The sequence below is a fragment of the Idiotropiscis lumnitzeri genome, chromosome 2 (genome assembly GCF_059441095.1).
Source record: "Idiotropiscis lumnitzeri isolate Australia: NSW breed Sydney's pygmy pipehorse chromosome 2, RoL_Ilum_1.0, whole genome shotgun sequence".
NCBI lineage: Eukaryota > Metazoa > Chordata > Actinopteri > Syngnathiformes > Syngnathidae > Idiotropiscis > Idiotropiscis lumnitzeri.
Window position 1 is genome coordinate 3,242,635 of NC_142392.1, and position 27,120 is coordinate 3,269,754.

General features: G+C 46.2%; 3 protein-coding genes across 11 annotated transcripts in view; all 3 read left to right on the forward strand.

Annotated features, from left to right (window-relative positions):
* The first annotated feature begins 597 nt into the window (after positions 1 to 597).
* atxn7l1 (ataxin 7 like 1) lies at positions 598 to 13,345 on the forward strand. Of its 7 annotated transcripts, none has more exons than XM_088289003.1 (13): positions 771 to 892; positions 1,405 to 1,455; positions 3,051 to 3,158; positions 5,052 to 5,157; positions 5,318 to 5,504; positions 6,111 to 6,463; positions 6,951 to 7,033; positions 7,117 to 7,364; positions 7,802 to 8,042; positions 8,164 to 8,285; positions 9,211 to 9,666; positions 9,786 to 9,987; positions 13,239 to 13,345. In XM_088289003.1, exons 2-13 carry the CDS (start codon positions 1,447 to 1,449, stop codon positions 13,329 to 13,331), a joined length of 2,208 nt encoding a protein of 735 aa, XP_088145129.1. In that variant the 5' UTR covers positions 771 to 892; positions 1,405 to 1,446; the 3' UTR covers positions 13,332 to 13,345. The 7 variants fall into 7 exon arrangements, with proteins under 7 accessions (XP_088145134.1, XP_088145133.1, XP_088145136.1 ...); XM_088289006.1 differs by lacking the exon at positions 13,239 to 13,345 and adding an exon at positions 10,656 to 12,919; XM_088289004.1 differs by lacking the exon at positions 13,239 to 13,345 and adding an exon at positions 12,781 to 12,919.
* Positions 13,346 to 14,596: 1,251 nt separating this feature from the next.
* Positions 14,597 to 25,257, forward strand: znf800b (zinc finger protein 800b). Of its 2 annotated transcripts, XM_088280366.1 has the most exons (12): positions 14,597 to 14,983; positions 18,645 to 18,735; positions 19,476 to 19,773; positions 19,853 to 19,948; positions 20,545 to 20,688; positions 20,763 to 20,934; positions 21,010 to 21,190; positions 21,259 to 21,421; positions 21,532 to 21,899; positions 22,062 to 23,126; positions 23,579 to 23,694; positions 24,373 to 25,257. In XM_088280366.1, exons 2-11 carry the CDS (start codon positions 18,682 to 18,684, stop codon positions 23,678 to 23,680), a joined length of 2,643 nt encoding a protein of 880 aa, XP_088136492.1. In that variant the 5' UTR covers positions 14,597 to 14,983; positions 18,645 to 18,681; the 3' UTR covers positions 23,681 to 23,694; positions 24,373 to 25,257. The 2 variants fall into 2 exon arrangements, with proteins under 2 accessions (XP_088136492.1, XP_088136483.1); XM_088280357.1 differs by having other exon boundaries at positions 23,579 to 25,257.
* Positions 25,258 to 26,097: 840 nt separating this feature from the next.
* grm8a (glutamate receptor, metabotropic 8a) overlaps positions 26,098 to 27,120 on the forward strand; it is a 106,520-nt gene continuing 105,497 nt past the window's right edge. The window contains exon 1 of one of the 2 annotated variants that reach the window (XM_088287620.1): positions 26,098 to 26,801. The gene's annotated coding sequence lies outside the window, so the exon portion shown is untranslated. The remainder of the gene's footprint in view (positions 26,802 to 27,120) is intronic. The other variant, XM_088287618.1, reaches the window with a different exon arrangement.

A 27,120-nucleotide genomic window follows, 5' to 3' on the forward strand; every position in this document is an offset into this window, starting at 1 on the left:
TTGACAGAATGTAGAAATGTCTTTTTTTCTGCAATACAATTTAAATGTATATGGTTGTGTTAATATCTTCCTATATTATTGCGTTCGTAAAGTAAGGAAAATTTGCTTCTCATTTATCCTAAAGTGCAGTTGCTTATTTTGGCCACAAGAGGTCAGCGCAGTAGAATACATTTTGTGAAATTGGCTTCTGATTAATTTAAACGTTAGGTAGCAGTGATAAATACTGCACTGAAATTGTGCCATTTGTTCCATGAAATTGTATTGATTCGTTCGCAACAATATATTTTCTTAATTATTAAAAAATACTAATTTAATTCTCTTAGCGGCTCTTCTCCTACGACCTGGATGTGGATGTTTGATTTTAAGGGCTTTTTGTATCTCCAGGAAATTCTCAAATCAGCACTTTTTCGTTGGTGATGAACAATATTGAAGTTTGCAGCTCAAGGTTGTGGAGTGCTGGATGAATTAGTTGGATAATTAATTTCATACACAATATTTACAGGATAAAAAACACATAAATTGCCATCGTGTAAACGATAAACTGAGCAACATGTGAAATAGTTTATTTAAAAATATATGAAAGCTGTCAATTTCTCCACGCTGAACTTCTGACCTCGCCAAGTCTCAACCCTTGCTTGTCACTCCGACGCGAGCCGTGCCTTTCCGAAACCTGCCGGAGATGACGTCACGGGCTGGTTCCGCTCCTGCTGCGTGCGAACCAGCGAGAGAGAGAGAGAGAGAGAGAGAGAGAGGAAGGAAGGACGGCTCGCGGTAAAGCAACAAGGAGGAAGAGCAATGGCGACACTGGCTCGCCTCATACCAAGTCCGGATAGCTTCCTCAGCGAGCCTTGGTCTTCGTTCGTCGGTGCGGCTCAACTGCGTCTCGTTGACGGTAAGTCGCGGAACGGCACGCGGCCGTTGACGCTCGCCTTTTTGCGGGCAAAGTGTCAGGAAGTGCTTCCCACCCGCCTCGCCGCCCCATCCCCGCAAGTGTTCTGTGATTGACTCGCCTCCTCTACCAACACGCAGCGTCTGTCAAAAGCAGCCAAGTAACTGTCAAAAAAAAAAAAAAAACCGAGCGTCAAACGGAGAACCCGACTTGTGGGCCACGAACTCCTCGAGGCAGCGAGGCGAACATTGACGCTGCGTGTTTTCGGCCCACTTGACTCCTACACCGAAGCTATGTTGGAACTATTCACTACTTGGAAGTTTGGTAGCTGCTTTTTTTTTGACAGCGAGGGGGGAGGAGGGGGGGCAGCCACTGCTAACATGCTAATGCTAACTACTGTGTGTATTCGTGTGTATGTGGACACACACACACCCCAACACACGCACACTCGACCCTTACAAACTTTTGAATGCATCTTGTTTTCGAATTCGTTCTAACATTTCGTTTGCTCGCAGACTCGCTTTTGGAGAAGTGCCACGGAGAGCTTTGTGGTGTCAATGAAGAAGGTGAGTTTTTATTTTATTTTTTTTGTTTTTTTTTTGGGTGGGGGGGTGAAGCTGTCTCAATTGGCAACAAGTCGAAATAATGCATTGCGGTTCATAGAGCGCTTGTTTTTTTTATTATTTTATTTTTGGGAAACTGTAAAATCAAATCTTGTCAATGTTTACATTCAGGAGCATGTTTGTATTTGCCAGACAAAAACATTTCCATATTTTGTTTTTACGCACAAAAACAATGCCAGTAAAAAGGGATTGACAACATTACAACATTGTTTTCTTGCCAACAACAAACAAAAAAAAAATTAAAGGGGAGAAACAGAATGTCCTGTGATAATTTTTTTAAATGAAAAGGAATGCAGCTAGAACGAACGCGTTCCATATTTATCGGATTATAAAGCTCGATGTCATCAAACGGGTCTATTTTTCGACACTTTGCATACAAAAGGCGTATTATCTTTATGAAGTATTACGTTACTTTATTCTCGTTCGATGCAGTGTTAGGCCAAATTACTTCCAAAATATATTACATGTTACTTGCATGTGAAAGTACTCCGTTCCTTTTCAATATTGTCTTTGCAGAGTAATGAGTTACTCAAGTTTAAGTTACTTTTAAGTTTTAAGTCATTTAATAATAATGAAAATGCAAAATGTTGCGGGTATAAATACTCCCGGGCGCAGCGCGTCACTTTGTTGAATCATTGCCGAGCCGCAGACCTCGTGTAGACACACACACACACAAATAAACACGCAGCCGGGGAAACTCTTCACATGGACTGGTCAAATACCAACCCCCCTGCCCCCCCCAAAAAAAAACCAGAGTGAATGTGTTCATGCTGGCTTGCAAGCCGCGAGGAAAACACACCTTGCACGTGTTTGTGTCGTGTTCCCCCGCTATGTTACAATTCAAGCGTTTAAACTCGTAAAAAGTGAGCAGCGTGATGGGCCGACGTAACGGCAGCAAAGTGACGCGCCAGCTCGTGAATTGCAATTTCTAAAGGAGATTTTTTTTTTTTTTTTTTTGAATGAGCTCGTCCTTGCCGAGCTGCTCGACGCTAGTGACTGAAACCGATATCTGAATGCGATATTTTTTTTATGAGCTCTATTTGTATTTAAAATCAATTTTTTAGGCACCAGGCTGGTTCGCAACAAGTTATCCGGTCTTTGTCTGAAGTGAAACAGGAACTTGGAGTAACTCGTAGTGAAACTGGCGTCCACGTTGTGAATGCTTCAGTCCCACTTTCACTCTTTGGAGTTCATTTTCCAGCCTGTCAGCTTCTTGGCAGCGTGCGAAGCGTGCGACTTGGCTGGAGTCTCCCTCCCTTCCCGGGCTGCCGAAATAGGTTGCGCGCTCACTTTGCATCTTCACGCTGCAGCTATCCATCGGGGGCAAAGTTTTGCCCCTCTGAATTGTCACCGTGACACGCTCTTGTACACAAACACCCACACACTCTCCAGCACGTCGCCAAACGCGGATACATTCAAAAATGATGACGGAAGTACGTCTTTTTATGTTAATCGGGTGTTTCTACAAGGAGTGGGCAGGAAGTCACTGATTGGCCGCTTTGTGTGATGACGCCGCTTCTCTTCGCTGTCCTCCTCAGGGATGCTCCATCGCCGCCGTCTGTTTCCAGTGCTGGAGGACTTTCATCTCGTTGTCTGCCATGTCTGCAATCAGGTGGTCACCCCTCAGGGCTTCCTCACACATTACGGTAAGATGAACCGTGTTGAGGGATTTTTTATTTAGGCGTTTATTCTTTCTCTCTGCTGACAATCGTAGCTGTTAAGTTTTATGATCTTTAATCCTTAAAATGGGGTGCACGCATGCTGACACCTTGGAATATTTTCTCTCGCCAATGTGCTTGGAGATCGTCGGGGCTGACTATAAAAACATTTAAAATTGTTAAGGCCAGGTCGATTGGGATATTTTGGGGAGGTGATTTTCGGCAAAATAAAATGGCGAAAAAAAAAACACACAAAAGAAAAGCAAAACGTAATGAATAAAATAATTACGTTTTTTGTAAATAATAGAAATTTAAAAAAGGAATAATAAATATATATAATATAATAATCAAAACATATTTATTTTATTGTTTTACAATGCTGTTTTCTTTAACATGTTTAACTTTAAAAGTGAAAAATATGTTCATTTTTGAAAAACAAAAAAATATTTTTGGAATTTTGCCTGATTAAAAAAAAACAACAACAAAAACAGCGAAACAATTATCGTCTGATAAAATCAGTTAATTAATTAGTTGGGACCCGAATAAATTTACACCATCGCCTTGTGTGTGGTTGACAGAATTCTTCCAGGCCGTGGACAATTTTGACATGAAACTAGTGCTCAAACGATTAAATCAATTTTTGTTTGACTGCGCACGCGCTTACTCACGGAGCGCTTCCGGAGAGAGAAAAGAGACACCGGCGTAATTGCATGCGCACGCAGTCTTACTTTCGTTTTCTCGGCAGAACGAGGTCAGTGGTATTGTGATAGACGCAAGCTCCCGGCAGCCACTGTTGTTTTTGTCCCCGCTCCTGCAGACCCCCCCCCCCTTTTTGTCCTTCCTCCCACCGACTTCCAAGACTTGTGTGCAGCGGTCCTGCTTGCTGACACGCACGCCATCGGTGAGGGAACGACAGGTCGCGCGCACGATGTCAGAACAAGTTGCCGTTAGGCACGCGTGACGTTTGTAATCACAAATTGAGTTTGAGTCATGACTTCAAATTACGGACTCGAGAGCGTCAAGCATGCATGGAATATATAAAAAAAAAAAACGCTTTTTGTGTGTGTGCACTTGTGAGTATATGTTGTGACAGCATAACAAATACTTTAATTATTTTTCAAGTAAAAAAAAAAAACTATGGCGTCCATTTATTTCTTCATCGAACGAGAAGTAATTATCGTGACAGGCCGAGTTGAGTGTAAATAAAAGAGTCCGCACGAGAATGGCGTTTTGTTTTCCTGCTACAACCTCGTTATTTAACTCTCTTAATTTGCTCCCCTAAACTATTGATCAGAGCCCACGACACCCCCGCCCCCCCGCCGGCCTTTCGCTGTGTAAACCACCCAGCTGAGCTTCCTCATCACGCACCCGGCCCGGGCCAATCGACAGCCGGCTCGCCTGGCCTCTCGCGGCATCGCCATAACGACAGGCAGGCAGGCAGGCAGGCGAGAGCGTCGCCGGGGTTGCCCTTGCACTTGAGTGGCTGAGCGACCTTGCCCGGGCAGCCGTCCGTGTTTTGTAAATCGCTACGCCGAGATCCCGACCGGCACCGGATGAGCTCCGACAGCTCGTCTGGTCGTCCGCGCCGCCGCCGAACGTCGAGCCAAAATCGCGGCGGCGTGTGAAATAATCTCTTCGTGTCACAGATTTGACGCGAGCTGCGTACCTGCCAATGCGACGGTGGACTTTGAGCTCGCTTCTCTGAATGCAGCTGCCCTGAGTCCGCTTGCCTGTTTACTCACCTGCCACACACACAATTAATCATGTAAAGAAGTCGAGCAAGACTGACACGCTCGCATCTCATCACGTTCAATGTTTATTTTTCCTGAGTGTGTTTTCTTTCCCTCTCCCCGTTTCCCGTGTGTGCCTTCATTCAGGTAGTTGGGGTTTAGTTTCCCAGTGAGACAGAGCGCCAGAATCCTGGACCGCACCCCCCCCTCCATCCCCTCCCCACTTTGCTCCCACAAAGACATGCATAGCAAGAACCGTAAGTGCGAGCTCCTCTCTTGATTTATTCCCGCTCGCTCGTACGCTCGGATCAGCTCCGGCTCCAAATGGATTTATAATTGATGGCCGCTGCCGCACGCACGAGGGACACCGTTGGCTTTTCAACGGCGCGTCGTCTCCTCTTTTTGTTCTGGTTTCAGAGAAGCGCCACGGCTCTCCCGTCCCGTCGAGGAGCCCGCTGGTCCTCATGAAGGCCAAAGCCCCCGCCGTGGCGAGCGGTACCGGTGACGCCCTGGCCTTTCGGATCCCCAAAGATTATCCTCACTCGCGCTTCAGCAAAGCACCGCTCGCCGTCTATCCTCCGAAGGGGGCTCGGAGCAAGACGTGGTACGCCATATAGTTTCGGACGCACCTGTGATGGGAAAAATCGATCCAAATACTAACAAATTGAACAAATTCTATACTGTGTTCTGTTTTAATTTGAATTAAATGAGTTTAAATAGTTTAAAATGTTTATTTGTCACGATCAGTCAGTTCACCACAAAACTTGACACACAAACCATATCATTTGGTGAAGCAAAAGTCTGCTAGCTTAATGCTAACCAGAATGTGAAACACCATAGACGCGCTACAGGAAATTAGCATGCATGTTGCAACAAAAGTTGCTGAGCTTTTTTTTAAAATTTTTTTTAATTTTTTAAACAAAAATAAGCAAAGAATTTAGTTGGACGCGTTTGAGTCGGCCTGTTTTTTTTTTTTTTTAACTCTATCAAGCAGAAGGAAGCCCGTCAGCCACAATGGTAAATTTGCTTGCAAATTAATTTCCACCTGTTTGCCGATTCGGCTCGTTTGCTTTTATTACATCACGCATGTCCTATAAAGTAGAGTTTAGGAAGATGATGTCATCATCGTTGCGGCTTGTCCGTAACATTCTAATCACATTTTTTTTTTTAGTAAATTAATTTTATCATGACGCCCCCTTTTTCCCTCCAGTGTGTCCCTTCCAATCGTGAGCTTGGAGAAGATGCCGTGCCTCAGCCGAGCAAACTCCACCTCACAGGTCCGCCTCTCCGACTTGTCGTCTTCACCTTCTTCGTCCCCTCTCAAAAACCCGCCGCACCCTCCCGCCACCTTCTCCGCCGAGAAACTCCCCAACGGTCGGGGCACCGGCGGGCCGTCCACGCCGCGCTCGTCGGCGTCGCCGTCGTCTCTGGACGGGCCGTCCCCCTCGCCGGCGTCGTCGCCCGCCCACCGCCCGGCCTCTCAGCTGTCATCGCCGTCACCTTCCGAGAAGAAGAATCAAAATGGCGCCAAAGCTCCGTCCCGGGTGCACAACAGACTCTCAGGTTTGCATTCCGTCTCCGTGACCGACGTTTGCGAGGAATTCCTGCGCTGGTGCACGCATGCGCTTCCCAAATTCACACGCTCACTCGTTCTTATCTCAGCAACCTTTGGAGGGCGTCCAGCTTGAATATTTGGCTGCAGACAAGATGGTCGTGACAGGCGGAGAGCGAGCGAGCGAGCGTTTCCTTCCTCTTTTCAACACTTTCTCACTCTCTTTCCATCGCGGCGCTCTCTCGCCCCGCCACATTTCCAATCTGTTCACTTTCATTCTTACGACTCACAATGTCTGACTTTAAATAATATTTTTCATCTTTTTTTTTCCCCCGCAAGTCACAAAGGCCTCACTTATTTTTATACCTCACTAATCATAAAATCTTTTGCCGGGTTGCAGCAATTAAAGCAGATGAAAAAAAATTGTAAATGCTAATTGGGACCGTTATGTTTGAAAATAGCATTTTAATGTCTGCTATTTTTTTATTTTTTTTTAAGGAAGAGTATTCGACCCAAACAAGCACTGTGGCGTCCAGGACCCCGAGACCAAACAACCGTGCACACGCTCGCTTACCTGCAAGGTATCGCGCCATCCGTCTCAAACACGCTCCAGTATTTGTTCAGTACGCCAACAAAGGAATAAGCGCCCGCCCTCTAATTGCAGACGCACTCGTTAACCCACCGCCGAGCCGTGGCCGGCAGGAGGAAGCATTTCGATGTGCTCCTGGCCGAACACAGAGGCAGGAGCAAGGAGAAGGAGAAGGAGAGGGAGGGAGCGAAGGAGAAAGACAAGAATGGCGGCGGCACAAGCGTCGCCTCGCAAGACGCCGCCTGTCCGAGCAAGCCTCACTGCCCCAATGGACGGCCCCTGTCCACGCTGAAATTGAAGCTGGCAAACGCGCACATACCCAGGTAGGGAAGGGTGGAGGCGGGATAAATTCGTTTTGTTTCTATTTGCACCACCAGGGGGCGCTCTAAACAAGAATGGAAGAATCTTATTGACAAAGTGTTTTGGGAATCGCATTTCCTCTTTCTGGTCACACACTTGATTTTTTGTTTTGTGTTCCAAACTTTTTTTTCGCTTTTTGTCGCAATCCTAATGTGCTTCGTTTCCCTTTTTGCCTTTTTAATGTCTTTTACCCTCCAATTCTTTTTTTTTTTTTAACTTAGAGTGGTGCATTGAATATATTGTGAAAAAATGTTGTCGCTGTCACATGGACGCTGTGAGTTTTATTTTTGTGTGGTTAGCATGACGCTATAAGCGGTCGTTCCTAATTTTTACGTTCAGAGGTTTTGTCGCCCCATCCATTCATTTCTTCCCCCCTCCCTTTATTTTTTCCCCACGCCAGGGTTCCAGGCATCGCCACGTCCTTGCCTCAGCCTCCACCACCGGCATCCTTTCCGGCACCACCACCTTTCCACGCCCCGCCTTCCCACGTGGAGCTCTCACCCCAACCTTGGACGACGACGACGGCGAAGGCGGGCGGAGATGGCGAGCGGCTCTCCAGCGACGAAGGCGACGCCCCCACTCCCGAGGATGCTCGCCGACCTGGCTTTCACTTCTCGAACAAACACCCACAGCCGTCAGGGGTGATTACGGACTTATTTTGTCATCGCTGGCATTTTAGCATCTAATGTTTAATATTCTCCGAGACCACGTAGAGGGATTATGTTATCATTTTGTAATTTCTCGCCATATATTGTCCTTCAGTTTTGCATATTCAGCAGCAGGCTGATAGGACGAGGCCACTACGTGTTTGACCGGCGGTGGGACAGGATGAGGGTGGCGCTCCAGAACATGGTGGAGAAGCACCTCAACGCACAAATGTGGAGGTCAGTGTGTTTTGTGTGAGTTTCACACCAAATGAATGAACATAAACGTCACATTGGAATACAAACGGATCATCACAAAATTCTGTTGTCATTTTTTTTTTTTTAAGCAAAATTTTCATTAACTACTTTTTGGAGAAAAGTTCTCTTTATTTATTTATTTATTTTTTTTTTTAAGAGAGAATTCCTAAATAAACGGATATTAGTAGAATAAAGTTGTTTTTTTTTTTTTTAAATTCACTTCTATGGCAAACGCTCGTCCATTGACTCTAATATCGTATTTCGAAATTTTTAAGTTTATTTCCAGTTTGACTTCCTGTAAGATTTATTTATTTATTTTTTTTGCCAACAAAAGATGTGCTAGTTGACAATATGGTCCTTTCCTAAATGATTTGTGCAGCATTTCAAGAATAAAGTTGTAATTTTTGTTAACTCCTGCAAATACCATTGAAAAAAAAAAAATCCCTTTATTCTCCGATTTTCTTTTTTTTTTTCTCTCTAAAATATATATTTTGTAGTATACTGTACTTAGTAGTAAGTACAGTTTGAAAAGTTTTAGAATCCAAGTGATGCAAATGAGTCGTGAACGGAAACACGGAAGGTCAATTACCGGTAATATATTTAAAAAGCTCATTAAATTCTCGTGATTAAATGATTTTAAAATGATCGTGACCGGCGACAAAGGTTAAAAAAAACATTTAGAGGATTATGGCAAATTGAATTAAGTAGAGAAGCTAAAAGGGCAATTTTCTTCTGAAATGTAGCTATTTCCTGTATAAAAAATAAATAAATGTATTTTTTCTGGCAACTTTTCCCTTCTTGATGTCATTTTTTTCGTATTTTTATTTGATTGTGTTTAATGATTGTGAAAATTGTCTCCGATTTTGCGACCCCTAGTCTTAAAGAGACCTTGTGCGTCTCGTTCCAGAAAAGTTCCTCTTGCCGCCGAGAGCCTGCCCTCACTTTCGCCCTCTGGCACGTCCCGGCAGGCGGCCCCGCCCTCTCCCTCGTCAGACGCTTGTCCTCCTTTAACCGCCCCGTCCGGTTCTCTCTCCTGCGGTCCCCCCTTCCCTCATCCTGCATCATCACCTGCAGCTTTGACTTTCAAAGACGCCCCTCGGCCACTTTCCACTCTGGGCGCTTCGCGTCACAGGCCAAGTCGCCCCACCAAAGAGAGAGAGGACTCTATAGCAGACACGAAGAGAAAAAACTCTCCCTACTCCTGCTCCTTTCGGAACGGGACAAGCTATCATACGCCGATGGCGGACGCCGCCGCCGCCGCGAGGAAAAAGGGACACGGTCGGGCGGGAAACGGCCTTTGGAGCTACAGCGGCCACTGGTTAACGAAAGGTGATGCCCCTCACGGCCAAAGCTCAAACAACAGGTGGGTAGAGGTCGCGCTCGTCTCTGCGCGTCCGGTTAAATTGCAACATTTGTTCGCCGACATCCAGACGGCGCTTCCTAAATGTCATCTACTGCAAATTCCCCTCGTGTGCTCCCCAGTGATCTCGGCAACACCAATATATCCTACTCGTCCGGCAGGGTGCCGGCAGCCGCCCCCTCCTCCGGAGCCTTGAATTACGGGCAAAAAGCAGAGGCGAGGAAGAGGAAGAGCGGCCCTAGCGAAGGAAAGACGGGCAGCAAGCTTAGCAGGCTGGGAGGTGCCGACGGCTTCTTTGGGAACGACAGCGAGTCGAAAAGACAGGTAGGATTTCTTTTTATTAGACACACTTTGTTTAAAAAAAAAATATATATATATATATATATACAGCATACCGCAATTTTACCTTGCCCCTCACGCTTTAAACATATTTAAAGTAATTTAAAAAAAAGGTTTAAATTAAAAAGATACTTTCAAACGCTATTCCTCACTTTGGCGCACATGCTTCAAGCTAGCTCTTAAATTTCGTTTCTTCAGCGAGTTGTTTCCCTCTTCAGCAAAGAGAAAAATCTCTCACCCTGCTGACACTTTCGGCTGTCACTCGAGCTTTTGCCAGAGCTGTCCAGATTTGTCCTATTTACTGGAGAATTATTTTTTAAAAAGACAGGATGATCGCCGCAGTTCTTGCTTGCGTCACAAAATAAAATAAAACGTTGTGTATTTAAACCCCAAAATGTTCCGCCAAACTGAATTTCATCCAACAAAAGTACACTAGCTTAATGCTAACGTATAATGTAAAGCACCATAGACGGGCTAAGGGAAATTAGCATTAGCACAACTAGAGCTTAGAAAAATACTTTTTAAATTTTTTTTACTTATTTTATTTTTTTTTCATAAATAAATACAGAAAAGATGTGAGAATTGCCGTTCGTTGTACGTGAAGCAACTGGCTGCAAATGAAACGTCTTGTTTCCGTCTGCCTCTCCCCGCAGGCCAAGTTGCATCACTGACACCTGTTTGGTAGAATGTCGGGCAATGACCTTCTCGCCACTTAACCGCCCCCTCCCCCAAAACCCCCCACCCCCGATGGGAGCGACGGCTCCCGTTTAGTTCCGTTCACTGCAGCAAAGCGGGCTCAGGACTCTTGAGCCGCTCGTTCTGATTTTCTCTCTCCCGTCTCGACTTCGGAGGACGCGGACAGAAAGGAAAACTGAGACGATTCATGAGGATTTTTTTTTTTTTTTTTTTTTCACTTTTATAGAAATTTTTTTCTGGTCAGCTAACAAGGAACTACTACAGGACTGGCACATCCGCTTCACCATTTTTTGGGGTTCTCATGACACATTTGCTTGACTGCAAACTTCTCGGTTGGGTTTTAACCAGCTTCTTCGCCCTCATACCTTCCTTCTCTCCCTTCTTCCTTTTTTTTTTCCACTCCTTGTTTTACATGAAATCCGCTTTTTCCGCGGACTCTCTTTGCAGTCTTTTGTCCCGTGTGCATTGTGTACACCCAGCATGGCTGTGTTTAAAGTGCTCTTACTGCCCTCGTCCTCCCTCGCAGAAGCTTCCAGCAGTGCCACACTCGGGCCCCTTTGCATTAAAAAAAACAAAAACAATTAACCATCGATGCCGTTCAATGCATTCTATTTCAACATAGGAGGAAGTGTGAACTAAAGCTGTATTAACAGATTTTTTTTTTCTCGGGTGCCACGTATGTTTTACTGTCAGAGCTAAAGGAATAATTGACATTTTGAAGAAATGTCATAAATGGTGTACGTGTGTGTTTTTTTTATGACTCTTTGGTATTTATTGTTCCCCTTTTGTGCCGAGAAGCGACGATTCAAACAATATTTGGATGAGCATGGCCTGGTTTCCAAGAAGATGCAGTTTCCGCTTCACCCTAAATAACAATCCAAGCTCAAGTGTGTGTCCATTGACCCTTACGCGACGCACGTCCTCATATGTGCGCATTACAAGCGTTATTGAAAGATCAAAGAGGGGGAAATGTTTCATCGCCATTCCCTGCAGCGCTTCCTTTTTTTCACTCACGCACACTATGAATGCTTTCGTGAGGGAGCGTGTGGCGTGTCGTCACATGGCCGCCGAGGGCCTGTCATACAACAGGTGCTTTTCAAGCAGTATGAATTTCTCATTTTCTAAGGCCTTTCTTGACACCTTGGACAAGAATAAGTGTGTGCGCGGTATTCTCATCAAGTGCCCTTTTCAACACTATTAAAGTTTATGGAGAGTGGATATAAAAAGTCTGCACACCCCTTTTCTGTTCTCATGCCAGGTTTATGCGGTATTAAAAAAAAAAAAATGATGATCCATCATTATTCTTGTGATTATTTTTGCTTCTCCCAAAAAAAAAAAAAAAAGTTTTTGATTTCTTCAATTGAGTTGTACAGTTTGGAAGTCACGATTTCTTTTTTGTCCCCCCCCCATGTCACGCAAACCTGCCATTTGAACAGGGGTGTGTAGACTTTTTATATGCTCTGTAACACATGGGAAAACCAGGCATTTTGCGTTCTATTCCAAAAATTATCTCACATTCCTGTTTTCATCTCTGGTTTTCCCAGATGTCTTTGGTTTTTTTTTTTTTTTGTTTTCTCAAAGACTGATCCCAAGTGTCATTTTTGCGAATTTACTTGGTGGGGATTAAAATGCCTTTTTTATTTTTTTTTTGGGGTAGGGGGGAGCCACTGGGTTAAATGTATACATCTGACAACTGTTTGTAATGTTAATAATCTGGGAGCTTCTCAATTTAGGTTCTTCATAGGAAGCCCAACGTGAGGGTGATGTGACGATGCAGCTAAAACAATGACAAGGTTCACAAACGTTGATTTTTTTTAAATTTTTTTTTTTAAAGTTTTGTACCTCAGTATCTTTGCTTGTTGTTATACGCTTCCCCTTCCTTTGGTGTTTTGCACTTTGTAACAAAATCTTTAACCAAGTTCTATTTATATATTATATATATATATATTTGACACGTTCAAAGTCAAAGTTTATATTTGTACGTCAACTGCAGTTAAAAAAAAAAAAAAAAAAAGAAGGAATAGTTTCCAAACAAACAAAACAAGCTCCTCCTGATACCAGCGCACTGTTCTTTTGTTTCAGGATGCAAACTGTGTTGAAGGTTGAATGTCTGCAACTCGCCTTGTTATTAAGCGCGTTTGTTTCACTGCCATCAGGTCGGACGGACGTTGTGGAAACGGTTTGAAAAGGAAAAGCTTTTATTAAATAACTCAAGTGTGAATTACTTGGAGAATCGTTTCATGGTGTGTGTCACCTGCTCACATGATCTCTTCTGATTAACGTGGCTGTGAGAAAATGTCGGCAGTTTTATTTTTCAGTTTTGATGTGTGGCCTGAGTCTCACCAGGTTATGTCCACTTGTACACGGGTAGTAAAAAAAAATAAAATAAAAATCTGACTATACAGTACAAACAAAAAATTAAAAGCTCACGTAAGGAGTTACTCAAACTCAAAACTTTATCAATAATTTTTGAAATACCCGTGTGTGTGTGTGTGGCCATAGCCCACAGCAGCAAATACATGCGCCACTTTGCTCCACAGGCGACTAGGTCCAGCCAAAGAACGTTAGCGTGCAAATGCCCCGGAGACGTCAGCCGTCGTTCATCATCGTTGGAAGTATCCGGGCTCACCTGAAATTCCACTGCAGTCGCCCTTTGGAAGGTATGACGGACGTTATCTGCTCATCGCGGATTGTAGAATAGATGCTATTAGGTTGAGTTAAAAACTCCAAGTTTTTTTTTTTTGTTTTAATTATTTGGGCTTTGTATCGTTAATCGTGCTGCGCAGTACTTTACGCATAAATTTAGCCCGCTCCCCGCTCGTCCTCAATGCAAACGGCATTCTTATGATAATGACTTATGCTGGTGCTTAAGTTAATTGTGTGTCGTTGTGACTTTGCTTTCATTCTTAGCAAGGAAAGGCCCAAAAGAGATTTAGCGCACATTTTTTCCCCCTTCAAACATTTTTGGTTGCTAAATGACTCATTTCTTAACTAGTAATTCTCAGTGTTGTGCGCAGGTTCCCTCTAGTGGTATTTGAAGGAATTACACTGTAGAGTTCAGTTGTGTTTTACTTTTGAGTAGATTACGCTTGCATTTAATCTTTAAGAATTTTTTTAGTTGTATTTTGGTACACATAAAAAAATAAAACTTTTTTTTAATTAATATGCAATTAGAAATGGTGCAAACATTTGTATTTTTTTTTTTGCATATTTTAGATATTTGTAGTCACTTCTTTCCTACAGTCCCTGGGAAAAAAATGTAACACTTGTTTGGCTCACCTGCTTTAAATCGGTAAATTGGCAGTAATTTTTTTTTTCGTAATTAGTCGACGTCACGTGTTAAATGTCACTGCTGAGTAGTAAAGTGGACTAGTAGATTCGCCGTTCTACCTGTTGAAAATTCCGTTCCAGAATTATTTGAAAACTTAAATGCAGAATAAATCAGCAATTGTACTTTTACTAGACGCACAGAGTACTTTTGTCAGCTCTGACAATGCGATTAGTCGACTTCCGAGGATGCTGAGTAGGAAAGTTGACTAGTCGATCCGTCTGTTAAATTTACCGAACTTGGTGGCAATTCTATTATTGAATTTTTTTTTAGGCGCTTGAGTGCTACCAATATAAATTCCTGAAGTTTACCTGATGTAAAAAAAGAGGAAAATTCTGACTCTTACACTTTAATATTTTTAATTTTACATCAACACAGGAGTTGAATCATTATTTCTACTGAAAGTCAAATCAGTTATAAAGGCTTTATAGCGATAGAACAGAGAAGTTGATGTTGTTTTCTCGCTTGAGCAATTTAGTGTTGTGGCAAAACTGCGCATGTATCCCGACGTGAAGTTTAAAGCGCCCCGTTTGCGTCCCGTTGGAGAGTTCGTGTTCTCAAAGGCTCGCTTGCGCGTTTTGGAGGCGACACAAATTTGGCGCTAGACGTGTGTGGCCTTTGGATTAAAGCTGCAAAGAAATCGAAGGGGCGATCGTAGCGACGACGCGTCGTTTTGCTTTCATGTTTGCTTGCTTTTTCCTCACTCGAAATTCTCATCTGTTGTCACCCTCGCTTGTCTGGCAGCCCGAGCGGGACGGGGGGAAGCGGGTGCACCTTTGCGCAGAGGCAGCCTCGGCGCCCGAGCGGCTCCTCTGGGTGCACAAAGGCAGCGGCACGCAGTGCAACTTCGCTCGGCACGAGTGAACCGGCCACATCGAACACGCTCCGGATCCGCCACATCGCCTCGCGTAGCTCCCTCGACACGGCACCGAGCAACCCCCATCCACGAGATACACGGTAAGTACTCGTTTCGTGGTGCTTTGGCGATGCACGGAAGGCTCTCGGCGCCTCCGCTTCGAGCTTCCCGAGCGTGCTTGTTTTTGCAGAAAATGGCGTCATCGCCCTCTTGTTTCGGCCCGGCCGCGGCGAGCACGCTTCCAGGGGGCTTCGGGCAGCCCGCACACGGCGAGCTAAGCCCCGCGGGGTGTGCACACAGCCTCGGCGGCGTGTTTTCGAGCGAAACGAGCGCCCGAAGCGGCGGCTAGCCGACGCTTTCGTGCGGTGGAAGGACGCGCAAAGATGGAAGGGTCACCGGTTCTGTGCGCCAGGCTGCCGCCTCTTGGAAAAGGTGCTGGGGGGCTTTTGGCGCACATTAGCCGCTTCCGCCGCGTTACCACCGAGGTCACTGTCGTGTTCATTCGGTTTGTGTGCGTGCTTTTATCCGGCTCAACTCGTCTTTACGCCCGCCGCACTTCCCTGCCATGCTGCAGTCGCGACGAAGGGGGCCTCCACCACGATGGCGCGGAAGGTGCATTTCGAGGCGAGCTAACCCGCTTTTAGTCGCTCTTGATCGCCATTTTAGCGACTAAAAGGAGATTTTTGTGCAGGCTTGGGGCTGGGGGGGTGGAAAGGCGGGCCGATTCGGGAGAGGAAACAACCCCGCGCGCTGCCTCGCTGCTTCTTTACGCAAAAACACGAGTGGGGAGAGTTTGCACAAAAAGTGGGGAAGTCCGGCCGCTGCGCAAGCACCACGACGGCGCTGCTGCTTTTTGCGCAGCTGGCCCAACCGCCAAACATGCACCGACCAACCTTTTGTAAATAGTTGGGACTCTTGGACACAAAAAAAAAGGGGAGCACAATAGTCACCGCGCAGGCCCCCTTTATGGCTCGTCAATGCGCTTCTAAGTCCCACTCGGGCTGCCCCCCCCCACCCCACTACCACCCCCCACCCACACCCAACCATGTCGGATCAGGCAGTGCATGCGTCCTAGCGGCCACCACCGCCACGGCGAGGCCACTCTACTCACTTTGCATGTTTTTTCCACGACACAAGCACACGATCTATCGCGACATCTGCGCATCACTTGACTTTTAATCAGAGCAATGCATCCAAAGCGTGCGTTGATCTCATCAACCGGGTCCACGCGCGGCCACGACACCGGGACGTGTCATTTCTAAATCGCCCGGTTGTGTTCGCGTCACGGGCCTCCGTCGATGCATCCGCGCTGGAGCGGCGCGAGAGTGTCGAAAGCCGGCCAACGGCTCCACACCACCTCGCCGTGCATCGAAAACGAGTTCTTGTTATCGCAAGTGAGCAGGCTGGTCGGAGAAGCACGTCCCCCATCCCTTCGCGGGGTGGGCAGGTCACGCGTGGATCGTTTAGTTCCCCCGAAGGGATGGACGCCAAAACGCGCTGGACAAGGGGGGAGTCACGCGTGGGCTTGTCTGCTTCCACAGTGACGCGCCACGCGTTGCTCCTTGGCTTCCACTCGAGCAAAGCGCTCTGAACTTCTCAATCACTTCAAGTCAGGAAATGCACGTTTGTTCGAGAATAGCTGCAGTGCCTATAAAAAAAAAAGTCTAAGCACTCTTGTTAAAATGCCAGTTGTTTTTGTGGAACACAAAAAGTGAAGAAAAACATAAGAGCACCAGAACTTTATTTTAGCTTAATCAAATGCACTTGAAATGGTTCCAAGTTGTTTCACATGACGTCAATCATCAATTTTGAACACAGCTTCATCTCAGTTATTCGAGGGTGTGCACACTTGTGCAACCAACTTATCTCTAAATGCTTCCGCTTTGTCGTAAGTTGCATTAATATATTTTTTTTAATCTGAAAAACATGTCATTTGTTGAGGGGTGTGTAGACTTTTTATCCCCTGAAATTAGAACACAATGCGACTCAAGACGAAAACACGATGCGACTGTCAACAGGTAGAGCATGATGCAAATGTATCTACTATTTTATCTCCTCCATCCGTTGTTTTTCTCTCATTTGTCTTAGCTTTTAACGAAAATGAACCGCGCGTCTCGTCGGTTATCGGGCCGTGTTGACAGGGTCGTATATCAAGTGTTGTTGCGGGAGCAAGTGTAAACAGATGAAAGATTAAACGGCCTACGTACGAGCCATAGACGTCTGATTGCATCTTTTGTTTGGATATTTGAAGCGTAAACTGGCATTCCCTTTTGTAAACTGTTCTAAACGGTGACAAAAAATAAAAAGAAAGAAAAAAAAAAAATAGCCCACGTTGATTATATTCGCCGATGATGGTCATAGAACGCCACGTCGTCCTTCCCGTGATCCTGTAATATGATTGGTTCCAGAATGCGGCGCCGCTCCATGAGCAGGAAGTCCCGGCTGGATGCTCGTGCGCCACCGGCAGGCCTCGTTCTCCAGTCCCTGACCATTTGCACGTTTCTCTCTCGGGTTTGTCGCTCGCTCGCCGGCTTAAACCACGCTGTGGATTATCACTGAGGATGCGGCATCACGTATTTGCTCATAAATTATGTAACTCGCAAGACTTGGAGATGGATTTGCGAGACACATTTCAACATGATCTCGCAATAAAACGATCCATTTGCTCACGCCGGAGACGGCTGGTCGAAAGCTTTGGAAGTGTTTGCGTTTGTTGAGGTTAAGAGTTTGGTGACAGTTTGTTGGCGGGTTTGCAGCAAAATGACAATTCTGCAAAATTTTGTAGAGGAATGGGTCCAAAAAAAAAAAAAAGAATATTGTGATGCAGATTGAGCAAACGGATTGGTGCAAACGTGTGACAAATTGGTTTAGTGTGGATTTAACTTGGACATAATGCTGAATTACTTCACTGATGTCATCCTTTTCGTTTAGCCCCCCCCCCAAAAAAAAAAATGTTGCATAGTTGGCCGGTCTTCTCTTGCTGGGCAACAGGTGTCCTGCCTGCTGGAGTCGGAGCAAAACCACTGAACTTTTTACATTTTTGGAGGGGGGGGGACACAGGCCATTTCAATCGCAGCTTTGTCGCCCTCTGTTGGACTCTTGCGTCAACTACATCTATGAACACGGCTGACTACTGTTTATTCAAGCAGATTATTATTATTATTATTATTGTAATATTTACTTGTACAGTTTGCTGATATTTTAGAGTTGAGTGTTAAGTAATGACCCTATGATCGCGCAAGTGTTACTCACCTTTATCTTGCCAATTCGTTTAATGTATAATTAAAGGTGAGACACTGATGGTAATGAAAATGTGTGTGTGTGTGTGTGGGGGGGGGTTGAAGTTTTTGCAATGACGTTTATAACTAGTTGTAATAATATTGGAGTTTTGCAGTGTTAGATGCTGTTTAAATGGTCAAAATGTGTGCGAATTCAGGATCATTCATTTAGTTGACGTTAAAATGAGCACAATAACGTTGTGCGTCCACAAGAGGGCGCCATCAGTACAGTTTCACATTCAGGGATTTTATAAATGGAAGTCTACCTGAGTCATTTTTACCACTTTTTTATTTTTTAATGTTAGTCTCTCTCTTTTTTTTAATTTTTTTTTTTTTTTACAAACATGATACCGACATTAGTATAATGATTTCTATAAAAAAAAAAACACTTTTGTTAATCCTCTTCACATTCAAACAGGTCCACTACTTAATTTTCAAGTTATTTTTTTTTTTTTTGTCTAATTTGTCATGTCGTATGTTCCAGGTGAAGGTGCTGGCAGTGGACGTGGCATCTCGACACCATGGTGAAGACCAAGTCATCCGGGAGGAAGAGCTCTCACGTTGTCCGCCAAGCGGTACGCAAAAATAAAACAAAAAACGGTGAAGTCCCCCGTGTTCTTCTACATTTAATTGGCTACCAGGTGTTCTTATTTGCTGTATCCATGACGGTTCCGTAAAGAGTCCAGGTGGCTCACGTTGTGCCGCGCTGACGTTCAGCAAGGCGCCGCGGTGTGGAAGTCATTTATCCCCTTTCAAGGGCAGCGGGGATGTGGCCGAGTGAGGGAGACAGACGAGGGGCAGTGAGCGAAGAAAGATGAGGATAAATTGGTGGGTGGAGGTGGAGAAAAGATCAGGGGGGAGCAGCACATTTCGTACACGCTCATTGATTGGCCTGCAGTCACTAATCTACTGAGGTGTGTGTGTGTGTGTGTGTGTGTGTTGGTAATGCCACGAGGTTAACTTCGCCTTTGAATGCTAACGCTTGATGACATTAAATATAATTTAATCAGCATAATGTTAAACAGGATGGGGAAGTTCACTCGATTAATGCTAACATTGAAGTGAAAACGCCATAGACGGGCTACCAAATTTAGCATAGGTGTCAACGGCATGATAAATCTTCAAACAACTGCTAGTGTCACAAACGCAGAGATGTCAAATTGAGAGCACGAAACAGAATTAAACATTGCATATTTAAACTAGCTAGCTTAATGCTAACATTTCATGCAAAACACCTTAAACTGGCTACCAAAATTAGCATAGGGCTTTGTGATTACAAACCTCACGCTGTCTTAATTCCCCCTCGCTGATTTAGTCCCCTCAGCCAGATGCAGAGGAAAGTCCACCCCGTGTGAACACGCAACGCACCCCGCCGACGAGCCGCCCCTCCGACCACCTCTGCGCTCCCACCGAAGCAGCGCCTAAAATGCTCCCCGAACCCCCTGAGGACATCCAAGCAAAGGGCGACTGCTCTGCCCAGGCCAAGCCGCTGTGGCGGCCCATCCCCCCTCTGCTACCAGAACCCGACAGGGGTCCCGCCCCCGACACCCGGGACCAGAGCTGCCAGACCGAAGACTCTCTGCACCAGAGCGCCGCTGGCACTCACAGCGCAGGTAACAATCGTCCAACTTTTCCAAAGTGACGGATGCTCCAATTAGAGCGAACACAGCCTCGTTCTTTGCCTCCTTCAAGGTCACTGCGTGGAACCTGGAGACCCTCCCGTGCTCCAGCAGCCCCTGCACACCTCCAAATCAGGAATTCACCAGATCATTGAATGCTTTCGTTCAGGTTTGGAACACACACACACACACACGTCATTTTTACTTTTCTGTAAAGTCAGTTTATCGTGAGGTTTTTTTTTAACAAAGAAGCAATAATCTATTAAAATAAACAATGGTTGATGTATTATCTATTGTTTTGGTCTCATAAATAAATTGTGAATCATGAGCTCATTTTTTTTATTTATGGGAATAAATTCGAGTGGTTAACCCACTGAACATTTTGGCTTGGAGTCTCTTAAGCGTTATCGACCTAATAAGGCAAACAAGTCTGTGGCTTTATCACTTTTCATGTTTCATTAAAAAAAAAAAGATACATAAGCGTGCTATTTATTTTTTTAATAGAAAGCTCCCTGCTTGACCGAAATGAGGCACAGTTTTTTTTTTTTTTTTCCCCTCTCTAATTGGTGCCATTGCGATTTGAAAAATTGCATTCTGAAGCGCGGGGATGTCGATTTGAATTTGATTAATTGTTCCGTCCTAAACCTCAGGGCACCACTTTATAGGAATTTTTCTATGGTCCGTTACAAAATGGCCGACACTACGTTGGTCCTGATAAAGTTGTTCAGGCGTGATTTGTGTTGACGGCTTCTTTTGCGCTCGCAGGCACCGGCCAGCTGAGGCACATGCTGCTGAGGGAGGTGGACACCATCTTTGAGTGTAAGGTGTGTCGAAGTCTCTTCCGAGGCCTGCCCAACCTCATCACGCACAAAGAGTACTACTGCCTGTCACGTTTGCCCGACGACGACGGTGAGTGGTCACCCTCGCCGCGTCAGCGTTCCGCATTCCGATGTCGCGTTCCTAATGTGGAGGCACATCTGCAGGCGACGACCGGCAGAGTGTGGCCCTTCAGGATTTGACGGACATCATCTACCACCGAGCGGACCGGACGGACTATGTGGTCCGACTGGAGCCCATCCAGACCACCAGCAAGGCCATGTACCAGTATCTTACCACCGAGGAGGAACTGGCGCGGTATCCGTCACGAGCGCCCAGGTACTCGTGCTGGCACGCTAGCTAACCTCGCGTGTCCTCACCTTCGCCGCCACTGAGAACATTCCACATTCGCAGTGCCAGGGAGAGTCCGGTCGCTTGGGAAGGGGAAACGGGGGAGACTGAAAACACCCCGAGCGGTCAGCCTCGTGGTCCGGAGAGCCCGGCGCACAGCCAGCACAGCAAGAAGTGGGACGCGGAAGAGGAAGCGGCGAAAGAAGAGGCGCCGCCGCCTGAGGACGAGGGATCCACGAGCGGCGTAGGTGGCAACAGATAAGTTGACAAAGACGTCGTCAAGCCACACTCAATGTTTTCTTCGGCGTCCAGGTGGAGGACGTTACCATCTCGTGCTGTCTGTGCGGTCAGGACTTCAACTCGCGCCGCAGCATCCGACGCCACTGCCGCAAAATGCACAAGACCAAACTGGAGGAGCTCCGCAAGTTCACCGAGACGCGGACGGTCCCGACGAGCCTGCTGTCGATGGTGAAAGGTGAGTCGAGCTTGTTTTCAGAGCGCAGGCTGCACCGCATCACAATGGCCAGCAGGTGGCAGCACTGAGATAAAAAAAACAATGGCGGCGTCTTTGTTTTTATTGCGCAGGTCGGCCGCAGTCTCTGAGCAGCCCGCCCGGAAAGTCGTGCCCCGTGTGCCTCAAAGTGTTCGCCACCAAAACCAACGTCCGTCGCCACTTTGACGAGGTGCACCGAGGCCTGCGACGGGACGTCATCACCCCCGCCATCGCCTCGCGGCCCGGCCAGCCGCTGTCTCTGGAGGCCGCGCCCCCCAGGAAGGGCAACGGCGCCTCGCCGCCGCGAAGCAGCAACTCAAAGTCGGGCGCCGTCAACGCCAAAGCGGCGCTGCCGAACCAGAACCGCGCGAAGCCTCCGAGTCAGCCTCCGCCGACTCCGCAGGCGTCGACCCAGCCGCCGAGCCGCTGCACGCTGTGCAAGAGGAACTACAGCTCACAGGTTAGAAACGTTTTTTAAAATTCCACTGGAAAGAAGAAGTTAGGTCATTTTTAAATAAATTTGAATTCAGTTTCATTTCAAATGCACTGAAGTCTTTTGAAAATGTAACTTGTAAAATTGCTGCAAAACAATTGCTGATTTCATGCCTTGTCTGTCTCTCAGCTAATGTTGAAGCGACACATGCGCATCGTCCACAAGATTTACAGCGTCAAAAGTAACCGATCGGCAACCGCGTCAGCCTCGACAACGCCGACTGCATCCGCGACCAACAGCAGCGGCGGCAGAGTGTTGCCCAGCAACAGCGTCCAAATCAAGCAGGAAGCGGTTGACGCTTCAGAAGATGAGCAAGACGAGGACATGGAACAAAGTCCGCCTGCGTCTCCGGCTCACAGTACCGGGTCGGCAAAAAACGCCGCCGCCGTCCCCGCCGCCCTGAAGGTGAAAGAGGAGGAGACCCCGTGGAGCCCGAAGGCGGCGGCGGCCGGCGTGGCGGCCAAAAGCAAACTGTCGGTGGGCTTTGACTTCAAGCAGCTTTTCTGCAAGCTGTGCAAACGCCAGTTCAGCTCGCGTCAGAACCTGTCCAAGCACATCGAGCTGCACATGGACGGCAACGACATCTTCATCAAGTTCTACCGCTGCCCGCTGTGCCGCTACGAGTCGCGGCGCAAGCGGGACGTCTTGCGCCACGTGACGGTGGTGCACAAAAAGTCGTCGCCCTACCTGGCCAAGATCATGCCCAAACTGGAAAGCCGGGCGGTCAAGCGGCTCGCCGAGGCCGTCCTCAACAACGCCACCCCGAAGAAAGCGGGCGGCGGCAAGGGCGAAGTCAACGGGCGCCACACGTCCACCGCGTCCTCCCCGTGCCCGTCGCCTCCCGTCACGCGCAAGCAAGACGGCGCCGCGCCCGCGTCCTCCGCGCCGCCTCCCGCCGCCGCTCGGAAAACGCAGGATCTTCCGGCTCCCTCTCCCGCGCCCTCGCCGCCCGTCACGCGGAAGCAGGACAGGCAGCAGAGCCATCAGCCACGCCCCGTCAGCCCCCCGATGACCCGGCGCAGCGACAAACACTCGCACCAGCGCAACCCGTCCTCCACCTTGGCGCCGCACACCCGCCGTCAAGACGCGCCGTCTGAGAGCAGCGCCGCCGGGTCGTCCTCCACCGAAGTCCGAGTGACCAAGAACTTCTCGTTGCACGCCTGCGACCAGTGTGGGCGTGCCTTCGCAAAGAAGGTAACTCTCAACTTAAGATTCCAATTCGCTCAAATCCTCACTCGTCTTTTTGTCCCGACTTGAATCGATTTCATCATATCAACATTAAAATTAAAACAAGACTCCTTGTACTTAATGGACTTAATTATAGCAAAATCTAAATCTTGGATATTTGAATGTAATTCTGTTACATACCACAAGAGGGAGCCCTGTACCACTCCCGCAGTTGAACGCCAATATTAGGACAAAATTAGCAAAAAACTAATGAAATAATTATTAGAGAAAACTAGATGTTGATATTAAGAGTTGAAAATATGATAACGGCACACGCTAAGCAGTCTAAGTATATTGAAAGAAAAAAAAAAAAGTTTCACCGGTAAGTCATTTCACACTAAATGTTTTTTTAGTAATAGTGCAATATTTGTTTACAAAATGCTTGAGTGATGTGACTACATTCACATTTATGTTCCCAGCTGTACTTGGAGTCTCACAAGCGAAGTCACCGCAACGCAGCCACGGGGGCGGCCAGCAGGAGGAAAGGCGTCAGCACGCGCTCCAAGTCGCTGGTGTGGTAAAGAACAAACGCTGCGTAAGGACTCTCTTGGCACACTTAGCCTGTACTTCTCCGCTCCTCCCTGTTTCCTTTCTCCCCCACCGCACCCCTTTAGCCTCCCCCCACACCCCCCATCCGCAACATTCACCTCAACAAAAAGCGTGAGTGCGTACTTGAGTTAGTGCAGTGCTTCTCAAAAAGTGGGGCGGCCCCCCCTGGGGTGGGGGCGCGTGTGACCCTGGGGAACAATTTTTTTTTTTTTGCGCCTACGACAATAAGGTGTAATTGCACCTCCACTCCGTTAGGTGGCAGTGGCGCTCTCCTTGCCCATTGTGCACAGCGAGTATTAATGACGGTGTAGGTTGCAACAAAAAAATATTTATATTTGTGGCCGAGGGTGGTTGGTGGAGGGGGCGCAAATTGTTTTGTTCTTGCTAGGGGGCGGAGCGTAACAGAAAATAAATTGAGAAGCACTGAGTTAGTGGCTTAAGACGTTCATTTGCGACCGTATTTTTTTATTCTATTTTAATTTATTTTTTTTGGCGCATGTAGAATACGAGTCCCATGAAGAGCTGAGTTGAAACGTTTACCAGCTGTTTCCTTTTATGTTGATGTGAAATCGAGCCCTTTGTCTCATGCGTCCTTTTTCCTCCTGATGCATTTCCTCCCACCTTCCGTCTCCTCCCTGGCTGGCACAATGCTCACCTCGGAAAGTTGATTGAAAAACGCGGACCATGAAGGAAACAAACAAGAAGTACGGGACACACTTCCACTTATCATCACCCCCCCCCTGAAGAAACGAGTCTAATACTTTTGACTCCAGAAGAAAGCAGCCTGTAATGCAAAAACTGTCCAGAAGATGGCGCCGTTGTCCATGAAACTATAATCTTCAACAAGAACCATTGATGGATGTCGAATTTTCTTTCCTTTTTGGTGGACAAAGCACCAAATGCATCCCCTACATTATTACTTCATAAAATATATAAACAATATTGATGTATCCTTTCACTTTTAGGCCACATTGTTCCATGATCCGTAACTTTTGAGTTAGCAATGAAATATGTCTATCTGAAGGTTGTTTAAAAAAAAAAAAAAAAAAAATGTGACCCAGGGAAGACAACTCCTCAAAGTATGTATTGAGTTTTTGATTTTGCATACTTTAGCGCACACACCCATTTTACTTAGCGATTTTGTCTGAGGAGGTGCTCTTAAAGATGAAGTATCATTTAGGTGGTCAGGTAGTCTGTGAAACACTGGTGGGATGAAGACCAAATGTAAATAATGTTCAAACAGAAAAGCCAGAAATGGAATCAAGGCTGGAAAGTTTATTTTTGCACAACAGAGAGACGCAAGTGCAACATGTTTGCTATGAGAAGGGTTGACATGTATAAATTATTCTTCCTCTATGGATATCTTATATTAGATGAAATAGTAACAATAGCTCACATCAAATATGTCTGACCAGCGTGCGGTGAGAAGGAAAAACCTCAAGAAAAGCCAGGGACTATTTTCTTGTACATGTTGTCATCTTAAGTTAGATAGCTTTCAAATGTGACCAGAATGTACAAACCACACACAAATAAACATTCAAACTTTTAAGGGGGACTTTGGTCTGACTTTCTTTTGTAGCTCACAGATATGAATAATGAAGCCACATTCATCATATTTGTTTATGTCTTTCACAGACAGATTTCATTTAGCGTGGCTGCGATTGCTTTTGCCCACATTTACATTTTCTTGTTTCCCCGTGTCATTTCCGATTTGATAATATAGCTTTGTTGATTTTTTTTTTTTTGGGCAAGTCATTTTTTCTGATGTCACCAAGCGTGATGAAATGAATTTGTTTTGAAGTAGTTTTCATATTCCTCCCTTGTGTATACATTGTGGAGCCAAGTGGAAATAAAAAAAGGACACATCTGGGGAGATGAAGTTTATTTGTAGGCGACTGAAATAGTCATTTAAGATGGAACAACTTTAAAATATAAACTATCAACATTAATAGAAATAGAAATAGAATAGAAATGGCAGTAATGTTAGGTAGGTATATGTTTTATAGTTTGCAAGTTTGTTGCCTTGGTATTTTAAGCTCACCCAAAGTTTTTTTTTTTACAGTGTATAAAACGACAAACATCGACAAAAAAATCGCTAAATGAATGCGACTAGAACAAGACTCGTTGCTATGCTGCCATTGGCCACAAGATAGCGCCATTGCTCCACGTCTCCCACCAAGAGCCGCAGCAGCGCCCCAGCTATCAAATTGGACATGTTGCAACCCCGTTGTAATTCCCCCCCCCACACACACACACACACACACTGCCCTCCAATCAACATACAAGCAAACCCCCGTGAGGCTCCTCCAATCGCGTTCCTCGTGACTGATCAAATTGTTATTATAGCGCAGATGGGATACGTCTCATTTATTTTAATACTTCTCCCGCACCAGCATCCACGACGCTTCCGTTCCTCGCGGTGGGCGTGGCTAATGGTAATCAATGGGCGTAGTCGAAAAAAGACTCAAGTTGAGGCAATCGATTGAGCCGATTTGACGACATACTGACGCGCCCGTCTAAAAAAATGTAATCCGTTCTCTCGTTTGCCAATCCGGATCGATTTCGCTTCGCCCCAAACTTGATTGACGTTTTCGCGCTGCAATTAGGAACCCATTTGTTGACGCACCGCGATGCCTTGTGGGTCACGAATGCAGGTGTTTTCTGATTATTGACGTGTCGTGACGTAGCTCTGACTTTCTCTCTCTCTCTCTCTCTCTCTCACACTCTCGCTCTCTGTCGCGCGCACGCTCTCCCTCTACCTTCTCGTGCCCGCGCGCGCGCTTTGGGGGTGCGTTTGATTGAAGCAGCTGCGCGCTCGTCCCACGGACTCGACTGTGTTTGGTTCGATATTCACCTGTAAACAAAAACCAGGAGCACTTCTACCAACATTTACCCCCACTTCGGCTTTCTGCCCCTCTTTTTTGGAGTAATTTCCCTAAACTGTCGCGGAGAAGGATATCTCACTCAAGGACTGCTAATTTTTGGCGTGTTTTTTTTTTTTTTTTTTTGGTGGAAGGACCCCAGCACGGGAGCAGACTGGAGATCCACTCAATGAGGAGACACTCACCAGCTTCACTCTTTGAAGACCTTAAGGTATTTTTTTTAATTAATTTTTACGCCCCCCCCCTTTCTTTACATTCCACCAGTGACATTCTCCAATATTTCCATGGTTTGCGTCGTGCGTGGGTAACAAGCCCACCACAAAGCGTTCCCCTCAAAGGGATGTTGCAGTGGTGTTTCCTCAGCTTTCACAGAGAATGCCACTGTCTCATAATGAGGCTGTATGGGACCCTATATGACATGCATAATGAGCTGGTAGGCGAGTATTTTTTATTTTTTTTTAATCATTACTCCTTCATATTTAGGGATGGATACAGCTAACTTGTATTTTTCATTTTTATTGTCAAAGCTT